This window comes from Salmo salar, chromosome ssa02, assembly GCF_905237065.1.
Source record: "Salmo salar chromosome ssa02, Ssal_v3.1, whole genome shotgun sequence".
Classification (NCBI taxonomy): Eukaryota; Metazoa; Chordata; class Actinopteri; order Salmoniformes; family Salmonidae; genus Salmo; species Salmo salar.
This window is the reverse complement of record NC_059443.1, coordinates 79,619,742-79,639,501: the sequence shown is the minus strand read 5'-3', so window position 1 is coordinate 79,639,501 and position 19,760 is coordinate 79,619,742. Positions and strand designations below refer to the sequence as shown.

Genomic DNA, 19,760 nt, shown 5'->3' with positions numbered 1-19,760 from the left:
TAATGTAGTAGACAGTAGAGTACAGTATAGTAGAGTACAGTAGAATACAGTATAGTATAGTTCAGTAGACACTACAGTATAGTAAAGTACTGTATAGTACAGTAGACAGTAAATTATAGTATAGTACAGTAGACAGTACTGTATAGTAGAGTACAGTAGAGTACAGTAGAATACAGTATAGTATAGTTCAGTAGACAGTATAGTATAGTATAGTATAGTATAGTACAGTAAACAGTACAGTAGAGTAGAGAGCAGGTCCACTGTACTCAAGGGCATGGTTAGCTTAACTGCTGCAAGTGTAAGTAAATGACATTTTAATGGATGCTGTTGCTTTTTATTACATAGAAAACCTGGATATTAGTATTGACATTTGTACATGTATTCCCCATGTAGTAGCAGAGAGAGAGAGAGAGAGATTAACAGTACAATTCATTAACAGTACTGTCAAATGAATTGGAATAATTCAAGTTTTTATTCTTTCCCCACAACTAATCACTTTCTTTTCAGTTAAAAGAAATTAAATAAACACATTCAATTATTAAACCAAGAAATGATGTCATTGTCTTCCCACAGGAACATCAGATGCACAACGGTAAGTCATTGTCATCTGAGCCACATTCCAGTCCAGAATGAGGCCTATAACAAAAACAATATCACATTTACATGTCAAACTAAACCCATGTATTACACATGTACATGTATTACACATGTACATGTCAAACTAAACCCATGTATTACACATGTACATGTCAAACTAAACCCATGTATTCCACATTTATACATTTACATGTCAAACTAAACCCATGTATTACACATGTACATGTCAAACTAAACCCATGTATTACACATGTACATGTCAAACTAAACCCATGTATTACACAGTTATACATTTAAATGTCAAACTAAACCCATGTATTACACATGTACATGTCAAACTAAACCCATGTATTACACAGTTATACATTTAAATGTCAAACTAAACCCATGTATTACACATGTACATGTCAAACTAAACCCATGTATTACACATTTACACATTTACATGTCAAACTTAACAATCACATCAGCTAAAGATTCTTTGAGGATTCTTTGGCGTAACTTTAGAACTCTAGAAGGTTCTCTGTGTCCTCATGATTCTTCTTCTATAGTCAGGCAGCTGAAATATGTAAAGAATTTTTCAGATGTTTTCTTTTGTCTCTTAATGCTTCACCTCCCCTGCTGATGGAAACTTAAAGAAATGAGACCTGCCGTACGCAAGAACTGTGTACTCAGGTGAGTGCTAGCATTCAACCTCTCCCTCACCCTCCACCCCCCCCCCTCTCTCTCTGTCTGCCCCACACCTCTCTTTCTCCCTCCCTCCCTCTCTCTCTTTCCCTTTCTCCATCTCTCTCTCTTTCCCTTCTCCATCTGTTTCCCTTCTCCACCCCTCTCTCTCTCTTTCTGTCTGTCCTCCTTCTCTCTCTTTCTGTCTGTCCTCCTTCTCTCTCTTTCTGTCTGTCCCCCCCACCTCTCTCTCTTTCTGTCTGTCCCCCCACCTCTCTCTCTTTCTGTCTGTCCCCCCACCTCTCTCTCTTTCTGTCTGTCCCCCCCACCTCTCTCTCTTTCTGTCTGTCCCCCCCACTCTCTCTCTCTTTCTGTCTGTCCTCCTTCTCTCTCTGTCTGTCCCCCCCACCTCTCTCTCTCTCTCTCTCTCTCTCTCTCTCTACCCCCCACCTCACTCTCTCTCTCTCTCTCTCTCTTTCTCTTCTCCATTTGTCTGTCTGTCTGTCTCTCTCTCTCTCCCTCCACTCCCCCTCTCTCTCTCTCTCTCTCTCCCTCCCTCCCTCCCTCTCTCTTTCCTTCCCTCCACCCCTCTCTCTCTGTCAATCCCCCACCTCTCTATCTCTCCCTTCCTCTCTCTCTTTCCCTCCCTCCATCCCTCTGTCTCTCTCTCATAAAAACATGTCTAACAAGGTAAAAGGTCAGAGTGATTCAGTTGAATCTAAACAGGTTTGACATGTTTGATATTTATGTAAGTCTCAGTAGCTGTACATCGACACGTGTGTCGTTCTTTGAACGTGTAATTTCTCCATTGATACCCATTGTGTGGACAGAGGGTCAAACATCTCTCTCGTGTTAGTCTCTGAGGAAACGATATGTCCCGAATAGGACCCTATTCCCTATTTAGTGCACTACTGGTCAATTTACATAACATGTTTATAAAGTTCAACCAATAGTAATCCAGCATCAGATGAATCAGGTGTGTTAGTGCTGGGCTGGAACAAAAGCCTGCCCTGACATCCTGTGGCCCTCAGGGACGACCAACAATCTAACTGGTGCAGATATAGTAGGATGTAGCAGGAAACTACCAACAATCTAACTGGTGCAGATATAGTAGGATGTAGCAGGAAACTACCAACAATCTAACTGGTGCAGATATAGTAGGATGTAGCAGGAAACTACCAACAATCTAACTGGTGCAGATATAGTAGGATGTAGCAGGAAACTACCAACAATCTAACTGGTGCAGATATAGTAGGATGTAGCAGGAAGTCATGATGTATCTGTTATTGTCCATCCCCAGGCTGGTGATCCTACCTCTAACTTCCTCCAGTGTGTGGGTCTGCCAGCTACAGACACAGGGAGAGACCACCTGCAGAACCTGAAGGACACCATCGATGCTGCCCTGGATGTCTACTCCTTCATGGTAGCTTGATACATCCCCAGACCTGGATTCAAATACTATCTGAAGCGTTTCAAATGTACCGAAGAAATATAGAAAACGTAACATGCAACATTGATTTTACTGCATTACAGTTCACATAAGGAAATAAGTCAATTGAAATAAATGCATTAGGCCCTAATCCATGGATTTCACATGACCTGGCAGGGGTGTAGATATGGTTGGGCCTGGGAGGGCATAGGCCCACCCACTGGGGAGCCAGACCCAGCCAATCAGAATGAGTTTTCTCTAAAACAACGTTAGAATGTGGGTTATGATAGAGAAGTTAACATGCTATTCTCTAGCAACAGTTCTGGTGGGCATTCCTGCAGTCAGCATACCAATTGCACGCTCCCTCATTTACATTTACATTTAAGTCATTTAGCAGACGCTCTTATCCAGAGCGACTTACAAATTGAACGCACCTTATTTGATGGAATGTTGGCACGGATCGAGAACTACAGACCTGATCTGAACATTCCGTCAGAGGAATGTTTTCGGTGCCATTTCTCAGCAACAGACATAATGGAAGTGCCAGATGGGAAGAAGTGCAGAGTGATGTGAAGGCTACAGTGAGGGAAAAAAGTATTTGATCCCCTGCTGATTTTGTACGTTTGCCCACTGACAAAGAAATGATCAGTCTATAATTTGAATAGTAGGTTTATTTGAACAGCGAGAGCTGGGTATCAATGTAACAACAAAAAAATCCAGAAAAACTCATGTCAAAAATGTTATAAAATGATTAGCATTTTTTTTAAATAATGGACGTTTTCAAAAAATAATAACTTAGAAATCCCGATGTGGCCCTCAAGCCAAAATGATTGCCAATCTCTGGTCTAACCCCCTCTCCAGAGATCCAGTCTATCCCAGACCCCAGTGTTAGGACTATAGCTGGGTATCAGTGTAACCCTAACCCATGTCTCCCCCTCTCCAGAGATCCAGTCTATCCCAGACCCCAGTGTTAGGACTAGAGCTGGGTATCAGTGTAACCCTAACCCCTGTCTCCCTCTCTCCAGAGATCCAGTCCATCCCAGACCCCAGTGTTAGGACTAGAGCTGGGTATCAGTGTAACCCTAACCCCTGTCTCCCCCTCTCCAGAGATCCAGTCCATCCCAGACCCCAGTGTTAGGACTAGAGCTGGGTATCAATGTAACCCTAACCCCTGTCTCCCCCTCTCCAGAGATCTAGTCTATCCCAGACCCCAGTGTTAGGACTAGAGCTGGGTATCAGTGTAACCCTAACCCCTGTCTCCCCCTCTCCAGAGATCTAGTCTATCCCAGACCCCAGTGTTAGGACTAGAGCTGGGTATCAGTGTAACCCTAACCCCTGTCTCCCCCTCTTCAGAGATCTAGTCTATCCCAGACCCCAGTGTTAGGACTAGAGCTGGGTATCAGTGTAACCCTAACCCCTGTCTCCCCCTCTCCAGAGATCCAGTCTATCCCAGACCCCAGTGTTAGGACTAGAGCTGGGTATCAGTGTAACCCTAACCCATGTCTCCCCCTCTCCAGAGATCCAGTCTATCCCAGACCCCAGTGTTAGGACTAGAGCTGGGTATCAGTGTGAACCCAGAGGCAGAAGCCTACCAAGATGAGGACCTGATAAAAGTGTGGATGGAGGTGAAGCTGAAACCACTCCTCTCCAGCATCTCCAGAGGGTTCCTAACCTGCCTCAGCAACAAGAACTTCAGCTGCAACACCTACCAGACCATGTACTGACATTACTATATATAATATAATATCACCTACCAGACCATGTACTGACATTACTATATATAATATAATGTCACCTACCAGACCATGTTATAACATTACTATATATAATATAATATCACCTACCAGACCATGTACTGACATTACTATATATAATATAATATCACCTACCAGACCATGTACTGACATTACTATATATGATATAATGTCACCTACCAGACCATGTTATAACATTACTATATATAATATAATATCACCTCCCAGACCATGTTATAACATTACTATATACAATATAATATCACCTACCAGACCATGTACTGACATTACTATATATAATATAATATCACCTACCAGACCATGTTATAACATTACTTTATATAATATAATATCACCTACCAGACCATGTTACAACATTACTATACATAATATAATATCACCTACCAGACCATGTTATAACATTACTATATATAATATAATATCACCTACCAGACCATGTACTGACATTACTATATATAATATAATATCACCTACCAGACCATGTTATAACATTACTATATATAATATAATATCACCTACCAGACCATGTACTACATATATATTGTATAATATCACCTACCAGACCATGTTATAACATTACTATATATAATATAATATCACCTACCAGACCATGTACTGACATTACTATATATGATATAATGTCACCTACCAGACCATGTTATAACATTACTATATATAATATAATATCACCTCCCAGACCATGTTATAACATTACTATATACAATATAATATCACCTACCAGACCATGTACTGACATTACTATATATAATATAATATCACCTACCAGACCATGTTATAACATTACTATATATAATATAATATCACCTACCAGACCATGTACTGACATTACTATATATAATATAATATCACCTACCAGACCATGTTATAACATTACTATATATAATATAATATCACCTACCAGACCATGTTATAACATTACTATATATAATATAATATCACCTACCAGACCATGTACGTATTAACATTACTATATATAATATAATATCACCTACCAGACCATGTTATAATATCACCTACCAGACCATGTTTTAACATTACTATATATAATATAATATCACCTACCAGACCATGTTATAATATCACCTACCAGACCATGTACTGACATTACTATATGTAATATAATTTCACCTACCAGACCATGTACTAACATTACTATATATAATATAATATCACCTACCAGACCATGTACTGACATTACTATATATAATATCACCTACCAGACCATGTTACAACATTACTATATAAAATATAATATCACCTACCAGACCATGTACTGACATTACTATATATAATATAATATCACCTACCAGACCATGTTATAACATTACTATATATAATATAATGTCACCTACCAGACCATGTTATAACATTACTATATACAATATAATATCACCTACCAGACCATGTACTAACATTACTATATATAATATAATATCACCTACCAGACCATGTTATAACATTACTATATATAATATAATATCACCTACCAGACCATGTACTGACATTACTATATATGATATAATGTCACCTACCAGACCATGTTATAACATTACTTTATATAATATAATATCACCTACCAGACCATGTTATAACATTACTATATATAATATAATATCACCTACCAGACCATGTTATAACATTACTATATATAATATAATTTCACCTACCAGACCATGTACTAACATTACTATATATAATATAATATCACCTACCAGACCATGTACTGACATTACTATATATAATATAATATCACCTACCAGACCATGTACTGACATTACTATATATAATATAATATCACCTACCAGACCATGTACTGACATTACTATATATAATATAATATCACCTACCAGACCATGTTATAACATTACTATATATAATATAATATCACCTACCAGACCATGTACTGACATTACTATATTTAATATAATATCACCTACCAGACCATGTACTGACATTACTATATATAATATAATGTCACCTACCAGACCATGTTATAACATTACTATATTTAATATAATATCACCTACCAGACCATGTACTGACATTACTATATATAATATAATATCACCTACCAGACCATGTACTGACATTACTATATATAATATAATATCACCTACCAGACCATGTTATAACATTACTATATATAATATAATGTCACCTACCAGACCATGTTATAACATTACTATATATAATATAATATCACCTACCAGACCATGTATTACAGTAGTGAGGAAACCCTACATGTTGTAGTAGACAACTCAGCCTTTCTCTTCCTTTATCTGATGTCTTCCTAAACTAAAACTATATAATCCTAATCCTTATAAAATCGTTCAATATGTACTATATACTAGTTATAAAGGACTGGACACACGCAGAGGGAATCCCCTCTCTACACAGTCTACTGAGACACCTGCTGCTGACTGCATGTCATGACAATCTCAACATTCTCTATTTCTCTCTCTCTCTCTCCCTGGCTCCCATCCCCCTTCTTTCCTTCCTTCCCTCCATCCCCCTTCTTTCCTTCCTTCCTTCCTTCCTTCCTTCCTTCCTTCCTTCCTTCCTTCCTTCCTTCCTTCCTTCCTTCCTTCCTTCCTTCCTTCCTTCCTTCCTTCCTTCCTTCCTTCCTTCCTTCCTTCCTTCCTTCCTTCCTTCCTCTCCCTCTCTGACTCTCTCAACCTCTCCCTCTATCCATCCTTCTCTCTCTCTCTCTCTCTCTCTCTCTCTCTCTCTCTCTCTCTCTCCCTCTCACTCCATTCTTCTCCATCCCCTATTCTCTCTGTCTCCAGGGTGGAGGAGTTGAGTGATCATTTCTCAGAGATGGATCCGGTCAGACAGAGGTGGATCTATATGTTCTTCATGTACCCTTTCCTGTCTGGGGAGAGAGCAGGTACAACTTAACACCTTTATAACATGACATAACTACCAGTGACACCTCATTCTATGTCTCCTCCCTCCCTCATCATCATACTAAGAGCCCTATGTCTTACAAAGTCTCTCTATGTCTTACAAAGTCTCTCTTTATCCTCTCTCTCTCTCTCTCTCTCTATCCTCTCTCTCTATCCTCCTCTCTATCCTCCACTCTCTCTCTCTCTCTCTCTCTCTGTCTCCGTTCTCCCCTACCCTCCCATCTCTTCTCTCTCTTTAATTTTTTTTAACATGGTTCAATCAAGTAACACTGTTAGCAATCATAGCAATGAAGTAAAACCAAAAAGGAGAATCCAAAAAGACAGCGAACCAAGACCACTGAAACATACTGGTGGTCTCTCTCTGTCTCTCACTGAAACATACTGGTGGTCTCTCTCTGTCTCTCACTGAAACACACTGGTGGTCCCTCTCTTTCTCTCTCTCACTGAAACATACTGATGGTCTCTCTCTCTCTCACTGAAACATACTGGTGGTCTCTCTGTCTCACTGAAACATACTGGTGGTCTCTCTCTCTCTGTCTCTCTCTCTCTCTCTCTCTCTCTCTCTCTCTCACTGAAACATACTGGTGGTCTCTCTCTTTCTCTCACTGAAACATACTGGTGGTCTCTCTCTGTCTCTCACTGAAACATACTGGTGGTCTCTCTCTCTCTGTCTCTCTCTCTCTCTCTCTCTCTCTCACTGAAACATACTGGTGGTCTCTCTCTCTCTCTCTCTCTCTCTCTCTCTCTCTCTCTCTCTCTCACACTGAAACATACTGGTGGTCTCTATCTCTGTCTCTCTCTCACTGAAACATACTGATGGTCTCTCTCTCTCTGTCTCTCTCTCTCACTGAAACATACTGGTGGTCTCTCTGTCTCTCTCTCTGTCTCTCTCTCTCACTGAAGCATACTGGTGGTCTCTCTCTCTCTGTCTCTCTCTCTCTCTCACTGAAACATACTGATGGTCTCTCTCTCTGTCTCCCTCTAACTGAAACATACTGGTGGTCTCTCTCTGTATCTCTCTCACTGAAACATACTGGTTCTCTCTCTCTCTCTCTCTCTCAAACTGAAACATACTGGTTCTCTCTCTCTCTCTCTCTCAAACTGAAACATACTGGTCTCTCTCTCTCTCTCTCTCTCTCAAACTGAAACATACTGGTTCTCTCTCTCTCTCTCTCAAACTGAAACATACTGGTTCTCTCTCTCTCTCTCTCTCTCTCTCTCTCTCTCAAACTGAAACATACTGGTTCTCTCTCTCTCTCTCAAACTGAAACATACTGGTTCTCTCTCTCTCTCTCTCAAACTGAAACATACTGGTTCTCTCTCTCTCTCTCTCAAACTGAAACATACTGGTCTCTCTCTCTCTCTCTCTCTCTCTCTCTCTCTCTCAAACTGAAACATACTGGTTCTCTCTCTCTCTCTCTCTCTCTCTCTCAAACTGAAACATACTGGTTCTCTCTCTCTCTCTCTCTCTCTCTCTCTCTCTCTCTCTCAAACTGAAACATACTGGTTCTCTCTCTCTCTCTCTCTCTCAAACTGAAACATACTGGTTTCTCTCTCTCTCTCTCTCTCAAACTGAAACATACTGGTTCTCTCTCTCTCTCTCTCTCTCAAACTGAAACATACTGGTTCTCTCTCTCTCTCTCTCTCTCTCAAACTGAAACATACTGGTTCTCTCTCTCTCTCTCTCTCTCTCAAACTGAAACATACTGGTTCTCTCTCTCTCTCTCTCTCAAACTGAAACATACTGGTTCTCTCTCTCTCTCTCTCTCAAACTGAAACATACTGGTTCTCTCTCCTCTCTCTCTCTCACTGAAACATACTGGTAGTCTCTCTCTCTCTCTCACTGAAACATACTGGTGGTCTCTCTCTCTCTCTCTCACTGAAACATACTGGTTTTCTCTCTCTCTCTCACTGAAACATACTGGTGGTCTCTCTCTCTCTCTCTAACTGAAACATACTGATGGTCTCTCTCTCTGTCTCTGTCTCTCTCTAACTGAAACATACTGGTGGTCTCTCTCTGTCTCTCTAACTGAAACATACTGGTGGTCTATCTCTGTCTCTCCATAGCTGGAGGTGCTACACCTGTTAACTCTGGAGCAGAAGGCAGAGTTGTTGTTGCATCCGGAGGTGGAGGGACTGGAGAATGGAACCCTGAGTCTGGTGTTCCACACCCTGATGACAGAAGTCCACCCCCCCATGGAGAACTCCACCTGGACCACACCAGGGTACCCCAACCCCATCTACCCCCCATCCTACACCCCAGCATACCCACCCAGACCCACGTCGGACGAACAATACTCACCCCAACCCCCCTCACCCCAGGAGAGCCTTCGAGAGGTAGGCCTTATGTCCCAAATGGCACCTTATTCCCTACATAGGCCTATAGGGCTCTGGTCAACAGTAGTGTTCTACATAGGGAATAGGATGCCATTCTGGTCTACAGTAGTGCACTATATAGGGAATAGGGTGCCATTTGAGATGCAACCCTCCCAGAGTAGAGCATTAATAAACCATAATCAAACAGAAGTGATATGTCAGTAGGTAGAGGAAATGATAATTGTCTGATTCTGTCCAATCCCAGGTGGTGAACGGGTTCATGGGGGTCTTCAGGCCTTTCGGAAGCTTCGTCAGGGAGTTTGTGTCGCTCACGCACAAAGTAACCACACATACACACACACACATACACACACACACATTTTCTATCTAGGATAGAACAGGAACTACTTACAATCTACCTTCTATTGAGGCCCTGTCTTTACCATTCCTCACTGCCTTCTATTGAGGCCCTGTCTTTACCATTCCTCACTGCCTTCTATTGAGGCCCTGTCTTAACATTCCTCACTGCCTACTATTGAGGCCCTGTCTTTACCATTTGAGGCCCTGTCTTTACCATTCCTCACTGCCTTCTATTGAGGCCCTGTCTTTACCATTCCTCACTACCTTCTATTGAGGCCCCGTCTTTACCATTTGAGGCCCTGTCTTTACCATTCCTCACTGCAATCTATTGAGGCCCTGTCTTTACCATTCCTCACTACCTTCTATTGAGGCCCTGACTTTACCATTCCTCACTACCTTCTATTTTATTTTATTTGTATTTCACCTTTATTTAACCAGGTAGGCTAGTTGAGAACAAGCTCTCATTTGCAACTGCGACCTGGCCAAGATAAAGCGTAGCAATTCGACACATACAACAACACAGAGTTACACATGGAATAAACAAAACATACAGTCAATAATACAGTAGAACGAAAGAAAACAAAAAGTCTATATACAGTGAGTGCAAATTAGGTAAGTTAAGGCAACCTGTTGAGGACAGACGTTCCGCTAGCGGAACGCCTCACCAATATCCAATGGTAGCGCGTGGCGCGAAATACGAAAAACCTTAAAAATGCTATAAATTCAATTTCTCAAACATATGACTATTTTACACCATTTGAAAGTTAAGACTCTCGTTAATCCAACCACATTGTCCGATTTCAAAAAGGCTTTACAGCGAAAGCAAAATATTAGATTATGTCAGGAGAGTACCCAGCCAGAAATAATCACACAGCCATTTTCAAAGCAAGCATAAATGTCACAAAAACCAAAACCACAGCTAAATGCAGCACTAACCTTTGATGATCTTCATCAGATGACACTCCTAGGACATTATGTTATACAATACATGCATGTTTTGTTCAATCAAGTTCATATTTATATCAAAAAACAGCTTTTTACATTAGCATGTGATGTTCAGAACTAGCATACCCACCGAAAACTTCCGGTGAATTTACTAAATTACTCAGCATAAACGTTCACAAAATACATAACAATTATTTTAAGAATTATAGATACAGAACTCCTTTATGCAATCGCGGTGTCAGATTTTAAAATAGCTTTTCGGCAAAAGCACATTTTGCAATATTCTGAGTACATAGCTCGGCCATCACGGCTAGCTATTCAGACACTCGCCAACGTCGAGGCTCAGTAAACTCAGAATTACTATTACAAAAATTGGATAACCTTTGCTGTTCTTCGTCAGAATGCACTCCCAGGACTTCTACTTCAACAACAAATGTTGTTTTGGTTCAAAATAATCCATAGTTATATTCAAATAGCTCCGTTTTGTTCGTGCGTTCAGGTCAATATCCGAAGGGTGACGAGCGAGCGCATTTCGTGACAAAGAAATTCAAAATATTCCATTACCGTACTTAGAAGCATGTCAAACGCTGTTTAAAATCAATTTTGATGCTATTTTTCTCGTAAAATAGCGATAATATTCCAACCAGGCAACGTTGTATTCATTCAAAGGCAGAAAGAAAAAAATGGCCACGTCTCGTGCCTGCGCATCTCCTGTCTCTGAGCCACTAGGCTGACCACTCACAAACAGAGCTCCTGAACCTATCCCAGAGACAGCAGACACCCCATTCCACTTTCTGGCGGCTTTAGAGAGCCAATGGAAGCCCTAGAAAATGTCACGTTACAGCAGAGATGCTGTATTTTCGATAGAGATGCAACAGAAGGCCAACAAATTGTCAGACAGGGCACTTCCTGTATGGAATCTTCTCAGGTTTTGGCCTGTCATATGAGTTCTGTTATACTCACAGACACCATTCAAACAGTTTTAGAAACTTTAGAGTGTTTTCTATCCAAATCTACTAATTATATGCATATTCTAGTTTCTGGGCAGGAGTAGTAACCAGATTAAATCGGGTACGTTTTTTATCCGGCCGTGAAAATACTGCCCCCTATCCCAAAGAAGTTTTAAGGCAATAAATAGGCCATGGTGGCGAAGTAATTACAATATAGCAATTAAACACTGGAATGGTAGATGTGCAGAAGATGAATGTGCAAGTAAAGATACTGGGGTGCAAAGGAGCAAGATAAATAAATAAATAAATACAGTATGGGGATGAGGTAGGTAGATAGATGGGCTGTTTACAGATGGGCTATGTACAGGTGCAGTGATCTGTGAGCTGCTCTGACAGCTGGTGCTTAAAGCTAGTGAGTCTCCAGCTTCAGAGATTTTTGCAGTTCGTTCCAGTCATTGGCAGCAGAGAACTGGAAGGAAAGATGACCAAAGGAGGAATTGGCTTTCGGGGTGATCAGTGAGATTTACCTGCTGGAGCGCGTGCTACGAGTGGGTGCTGCTATGGTGACCAGTGAGCTGAGATAAGGCGGGGCTTTACCTAGCAGAGACTTGTAGATAACCTGTAGCCAGTGGGTTTGCCGACGAGTATGAAGCGAGGGCCAACCAACGAGAGCGTACAGGTCGCAATGGTGGGTAGTGTATGGGGCTTTGGTGACAAAACGGATGGCACTGTGATAGACTGCATCCAGTTTGTTGAGTAGAGTGTTGGAGGCTATTTTATAGATGACATCACCGAAGTCGAGGATCGGTAGGATGGTCAGTTTTAGAAGGATGTGTTTGGCAGCATTAGTGAAGGATGCTTTGTTGCGATATAGGAAGCTGATTCTAGATTTAATTTTGGATTGGAGATGCTTAATGTGAGTCTGGAAGAAGAGTTTACAGTCTAACCAGACACCCAGGTATTTGTAGTTGTCCGCGTATTCTAAGTCAGAGCCGTCCAGAGTAGTGATGCTGGACGGGCAAGCAGGTGCGGGCAGTGATCGATTGAATAGCATGCATTTAGATTTACCTGCGTTTAAGAGCAGTTGGAGGCCACGGAAGGAGAGTTGTATGGCATTGAAGCTCGTCTGGAGGTTAGTTAACACAGTGTCCAAAGAGGGGCCAGAAGTATACAGAATGGTGTCGTCTGCGTAGAGGTGGATCAGAGAATCACCAGCAGCAAGAGCACATTCATTGATGTATACAGAGAAGAGTCGGCCCGAGAATTGAACCCTGTGGCACACCCATAGAGATTGACAGAGGTCCGGACAACAGGCCCTCCGATTTGACACACTGAACTCTATCAGAGAAGTAGTTGGTAAACCAGGTGAGGCAATCATTTGAGAAACCAAGGCTGTCGAGTCTGCCAGTAAGAATTTGGTGATTGACAGAGTCGAAAGCCTTGGCCAGGTCGATGAATTCAGCCAGCTGCACAGTAATGTCTCTTATCGATGGCGGTTATGATGTCGTTTAGGACCTTGAGCGTGGCTAAGGTGCACCCATGACCAGCTCTGAAACCAGATTGCATAGCGGCGAAGGTACGGTGGGATTCAAAATGGTCGGTAATCTGTTTGTTAACTTGGCTTTTGAAGACCTTAGACAGACAGGGTAGGATAGATATACGTCTGTAGCAGTTTGGGTCTAGAGTGTCACCCCCTTTGAAGAGGGGGATGACCGCGGCAGCTTTCCAATCTTTGACGATACGAAAGAGAGGTTGAACAGGCTAGTAATAGGGGATGCAAAAATTTTGGCAAATCATTTTAGAAAGAGAGGGTCCAGATTGTCTAGCCTGATTTGTATGGGTCCAGATTTTGCAGCTCTTTCAGAACATCAGCTATCTGGATTTGGGTGAAGGAGAAATGGTGGGGGCTTTGGCGGGTTGCTGTGGAGGGTGCCGGGCAGTTGACCGGGGTAGGGTTAGCCAGGTGTAAAGCATGGCCAGCCGTAGATAAATGCTTATTGAAATTCTCAATTATAGTGGATTTATCGGTGGTAACAGTGTTTCCTAGCCTCAGGGCAGTGGGCAGCTGGGAGGAGGTGCTCTTATTCTCCATGGACTTTACAGTGTCCCAGAACTTTTTTGAGTTAGTACTACAGGATGCAAATTTCTGTTTGAAAAAGCTACCCTTAGCTTTTCTAACTGCCTGTGTATATTTGTTCCTAACTTCCCTGAAAAGTTGCATATCACGGGGGCTATTCGATGCTAATTGTAACATTTGTCGTAGTGGAGAGAAGACCAATACGCAGCGGGAATGTGGATGCTCATCTTTTAATTACTTTAGAATAAAGCATACACAGGAAAACGATAAACATGAACGACTAGAACAGTGTGGCAGGCCAAACAAAGCAGTGCTCACAAACAACTACCCACAACCCCAAAGAAAAACACACAGCTGTTTATAGGACTCCCAATCAGAGGCAACTAGAAACACCTGCCTCCAATTGAGAGTCCAGCAACCTAACCTACACATAACACAAAACCTCTGCCACGTCCTGACCAAAACTAATACAATTACTCCCTCTGCTGGTCAGGACGTGACACTAATGCAGAACGCCACAGGATGTTTTTGTGCTGGTCAAGGGCAGACAGGTCTGGAGTGAACCAAGGACTATATCTATTCCTAGTTCAAATTTTTTTGAGTGGGGCATGCTTATTTAAGATGGTGAGGAAGGCACTTTTAAAGAATAGCCAGGCATCATCTACTGACGGGATGAGGTCAATGTCATTCCAGGATAACCCGGCCAGGTCGATTAGAAAGGCCTGCTCGCAGAAGTGTTTTAGGGAGCGTTTGACAGTGATGAGGCGTGGTCGTTTGGTCGCAGACCCATTACGGATGCAGGCAATGAGGCAGTGATCGCTGAGATCTTGATTGAAAACAGTAGAGGTGTATTTGGAGGGCGAGTTAGTTAGGATGACAGGGTGCCCGTGTTTACGGATTTGGGGTTGTACCTGGTAGGTTCATTGATAATTTGTGTGAGATTGAGGGCATCAAGCTTAGATAGGATGGCCAGGGTGTTAAGCATGTCCCAGTTTAGGTCACCTAGTAGCACGAGCTCAGTAGATAGATGGGGGCAATCAATTCACATATGGTATCGAGGGCACAGCTGGGGGCAGCTATTGAGGTCCTGTCTTTACCATTCCTCACTACCTTCTATTGAGGTCCTGTCTCTCTCTAACCATGTCTGTCACTAACCATGTCTGTCTCTAACCCTGTCTGTCACTAACCCTGTCTGTCTCTAACCCTGTCTGTCTCTAAACCTGTCTCTCTAAACCTGTCTCTCTCTAACCCTGTCTGTCTCACCTGTCTCTCTCTAACCCTCTCTCCAAACCCTGTCTGTCTCTAAACCTGTCTCTCTCTAACCCAGTCTCTAAACCTGTCTGTCTCACCTGTCTCTCTCTAACCCTGTCTCTCACCTGTCTGTCTCTAACCCTGTCTCTAAACCCTGTCTGTCTCTGACCCTGTCTGTCTCTAACCCTGTCTCTCTCTAACCCTGTCTCTCTCTAACCCTGTCAGTCTCACTTGTCTCTCTCTAACCCTGTCTGTCTCTAACCCTGTCTGTCTCTGACCCTGTCTGTCTCACCTGTCTCTCTCTAACCCTGTCTCTCTCTGACCCTGCCTGTCTCTGACCCTGTCTGTCTCACCTGTCTCTCTCTGACCCTACCTGTCTCTGACCCTGTCTGACTCACCTGTCTCTCTCAAACCCTTTCTATCTCTAACCCTGTCTGTCTCAACTGTCTCTCTTGAATCCTGTCTCTAAACCCTGTCGCTCTCCAAACCCTGTCTGTCTCTAAACCCTGTCTGTCTCACCTGTCTGTCTCTAACCCTGTCTGTCTCACCTGTCTCTCTTGAACCCTGTCTCTAAACCCTATCTCTCTCTAACCCTGTCTCTCTCTCTGACCCTGTCTGTCTCACCTGTCTCTCTCAAACCCTTTCTATCTCTACCCTGTCTGTCTCGAACCCTGTCTCTCTCTAAACCCTGTCTCTCTTGAACCCTGTGTCTAAACCCTGTCTCTCTCTAACCCTGTCTGTCTCTAAACCCTGTCTGTCTCTAAACCCTGTCTCACCTGTCTCTCTCTATCCCTGTCTGTCTCTAAACCCTGTCTGTTGCACCTGTCTGTCTCACCTGTCCCTCAGCCCCTCCACAGATAAACCTGTCTCTCTCTCTAACCCCATCTGTCTTCCCCCTCCACAGAAGCCCCTGTCTGAGATCAGGAGCACCACTCTAACTCAGGTTGTGTTGAACTGGACTCTGGCCGAGCTGGCCGGGAACTACAGGTCCCAGGAAGACGAGCCAGAAGACTGGATGGAAGACATATTGGACGTAGAGGACTGGTATGACCATGTAGTGGTGCCTGTTCTCCGCCGTGTCCTGCCCCACGACCAGACGCACATACCTGGCAGCCTCAAGGCCGTTTTCCACAAAGTGTTGTGAGTAAAATGTTCACTAAATATACAGACAAATACAACACTAGAGATAGAAACATATGTAGTCGCAAACATAGAGCCAAAAGACAAGCATAATAGTAGGTACTAAATCTGGCCCTCATATCATCACGGTCACCTAATCATCCCAAGTTTACAATTGGTTCATTCATCCCCCTCCTCTCCCCTGTAACCGTTCCACAGTGTCACGGCTGTTCGAAGGAGCGGACCAAAATGCAGCATGTTCGTAGTTCCACATATTTATTAAACGCGAAACTGAATGCAATACATAAATAACTTGAAAACACAAAAACAACAAACCGTGACGCAGAGAGGAAAACACACTTCTCAAAAGATAATAACCCACAAAACAGGAAGAGAAAAACCCCTACTTAAATATGATCTCTAATCAGAGCCAATGAGGATCAGCTGCCTCCAATTAGAGATCAACCCCAAACAATCCCAACATAGAAATAGAAAAACTAGAACTTAAACATAGAAATAGAAAACATAGAACCAAAAACACCCCCTGTCACGCCCTGCCCTACTCTACTATAGAAAATTACATCTTACTAGGGTCAGAATGTGACAGTACCCCCCCCCCCAAAGGTGCAGACTCTGAATGCAAACAAAAACCCAACAAAACAACCACAAAACACAAAGGGAGAATAGGGTGGGTTGGGTGACTAATGTCTATGGCGGCGGCTCTGGTTCCGGGCGTAGTACCCCCACCGCCCACTGATCCCCCCGCTTCTGTATGTCCGGAGGAACCAGACCATGGATCATCGCCGGAGGCTTCGGACCACCAACCGCCGCTGAAGACTCTGGGCTGCAGATCGCCGCTGAAGGCTCTTGGCTGCAGACCGCCGCTGAAGGCTCTTGGCTGCAGACCGCCGCTTAAGGCTCTGGGTTGCAGACCGCCGTTTAAGGCTCTGGGTTGCAGACCGCCGCTTAAGGCTCTGGGTTGCAGACCGCCGCTTAAGGCTCTGGGTTGCAGACCACCGCTGAGGGCTCTGGGTTGCAGACCACCGCTGAGGGCTCTGGGCTGAGGAGCGTCGCTGGAGGCTCCTGACTGGGGAGCGTCACTGGAGGCTCCGGGCTGAGGAGCGTCGCTGGAGGCTCCGGGCTGAGGAGCGTCGCTGGGGGCTCCGGGCTGAGGAGCGTCGCTGGAGGCTCCGGGCTGAGGAGCGTCGCTGGAGGCTCCGGACTAGGGATGCGCACTGGAGGTCCGATGTGTGGGACTGGCATAGGTGGCGCCAGACTGGTAACACGCACCTCAGGTCGACTGCGGGGAGCAGGCACAGGACATACTGGGCTATGGAGGCGCACTGGAGGGAGAGTGCGAGGAGCAGGAATTGGTCTCACCGGACTGGGGAGACGCACTAAGGACCGAGTGCTCACAGCAGGCACTGGCTGTACCGGGTTATGGCTGCGCACTGGAGGAATAGTGCGAGGAGCAGGATCGGTCTCACCGGACTGGGGAGATGCACTAAGGGCCGAGTGCTCACAGCAGGCACTGGCTGTACCGGGTTATGGATGCGCACTGAAAGGAGAGTGCGAGGAGCAGGCACAGAACGTACTGGACTATGGAGGCGCACTGGAGGGAGAGTGCGAGGAGCAGGCACAGGACGTACTGGGCCGCGGATGCGCACTGGAGGTCTGGAGCGTATGGCTTGCACAACCCGCCCTGGCTGGATGCTCAACTCAGCTCGACAACTGCAGGGTGCGGGCACAGATCGCACCGGCCTGTGAATGCGCCCTGACGACACAGTGCGCATCACCGCACAACACGGTGCCTGCCCCGTCATTTGCTCCTCACAGTAAGCACGGAGAGTTGGCTCAGGTCTCCACCCTGACTCTGCCAAACTTCCCATGTGCCCCCCCAAATGTTTTGGGGGGGAATGCCAATCGTGCTTCCTTCGTTGCCTTGCCTGTTGATCTCGTCGCTGTACTTCCCTCGCTGCTTCCACCTGTTCCCATGGGAGGCGATCCATACCGGCCTGGATTTCCTCCCACGTCTAGGATCCTTTCCCCTCCAGTATGTCCTCCCAAGTCCATTTCTCCTGCTGCTCCATTCCACGCTGCTTGGTCCTTTTATGGTGGGTTATTCTGTCACGGCTGTTCGAAGGAGCAGACCAAAATGCAGCGTGTTCGTAGTTCCACATATTTATTAAACGTGAAACTGAATGCAATACATAAATAACTTGAAAACACGAAAACAACAAACCGTGACACAGAGAGGAAGACACACTACTCAAAAGATAATAACCCACAAAACAGGAAGAGAAAAACCCCTACTTAAATATGATCTCTAATATGAGGCAATGAGGATCAGCTGCCTCCAATTAGAGATCAACCCCAAACAATCCCAACATAGAAATAGAAAAACTAGAACTTAAACATAGAAATAGAAAACAGAACCAAAAACACCCCCTGTCACGCCCTGCCCTACTCTACTATAGAAAATTACATCTTATTAGGGTCAGAACGTGACCCACAGGTTGTTGCTGTAAATGAGAATGTGTTCTCAGTCAACTTACCTCGTAAAATAAGGGTTAATTAAATAACATTTAATTAAGTAAAAAAATACTGTTAAACATGCTGACAGATGTAGTTAGTACCAAGCATAGTACCATACTCCCAGATGTAGTTAGTACCAAACATGTCCAACATAGTTCCATACTCCCAGATGTAGCTAGTACCAAACATGTCCAACATAGTACCACACTCCCAGATGTAGCTAGTAACAAACATAGTTCCATACTCCCAGATGTACCTAGTACCAAACATACTTCCATACTCCCAGATGTAGCTAGTACCAAACATAGGTCCATACTCCCAGATGTACCTAGTACCAAACATACTTCCATACTCCCAGATGTAGCTAGTACCAAACATAGGTCCATACTCCCAGATGTAGCTAGTACCAAACATGTCCAGCATAGTACCATACTCCCAGATGTAGCTAGTACCAAACATGTCCAACATAGTTCCATACTCCCAGATGTAGATAGTACCAAACATGTCAAACATAGTACCATATTCCCAGATGTAACTAGTACCAAACATAGTACCATACTCCCAGATGTAGTTAGTACCAAACATAGTACCATACCTCCAGATGTACCTAGTACCAAGCATAGTTCCATACTCCAAGATGTAGCTAGCACCAAACATAGTACCATACTCCCAGATGTAGCTAGTACCAAACATGTCAAACATAGTACCACACTCCCAGATGTAGCTAGTACCAAACATGTCCAACATAGTACCATACTCCCAGATGTAGTTAGTACCAAACATAGTACCATACTCCCCGATGTAGTTAGTACC

The 19,760-nt window shown here is 43.8% G+C and overlaps 1 protein-coding gene across 5 annotated transcripts in view; it reads left to right on the top strand.

Moving 5' to 3' along the window:
- The first annotated feature begins 7,278 nt into the window (after positions 1-7,278).
- LOC106585215 (uncharacterized) overlaps positions 7,279-19,760 on the top strand; it is an 84,683-nt gene continuing 72,201 nt past the window's right edge. For all 5 annotated transcript variants that reach the window (XM_045710825.1, XM_045710830.1, XM_045710815.1 and 2 more), the window contains exons 1-4: positions 7,279-7,375; positions 9,462-9,731; positions 9,976-10,050; positions 16,198-16,433. In XM_045710825.1, the coding sequence (XP_045566781.1) occupies positions 9,570-9,731; positions 9,976-10,050; positions 16,198-16,433 (473 nt within the window). In that variant the 5' untranslated portion in view covers positions 7,279-7,375; positions 9,462-9,569. The remainder of the gene's footprint in view (positions 7,376-9,461; positions 9,732-9,975; positions 10,051-16,197; positions 16,434-19,760) is intronic.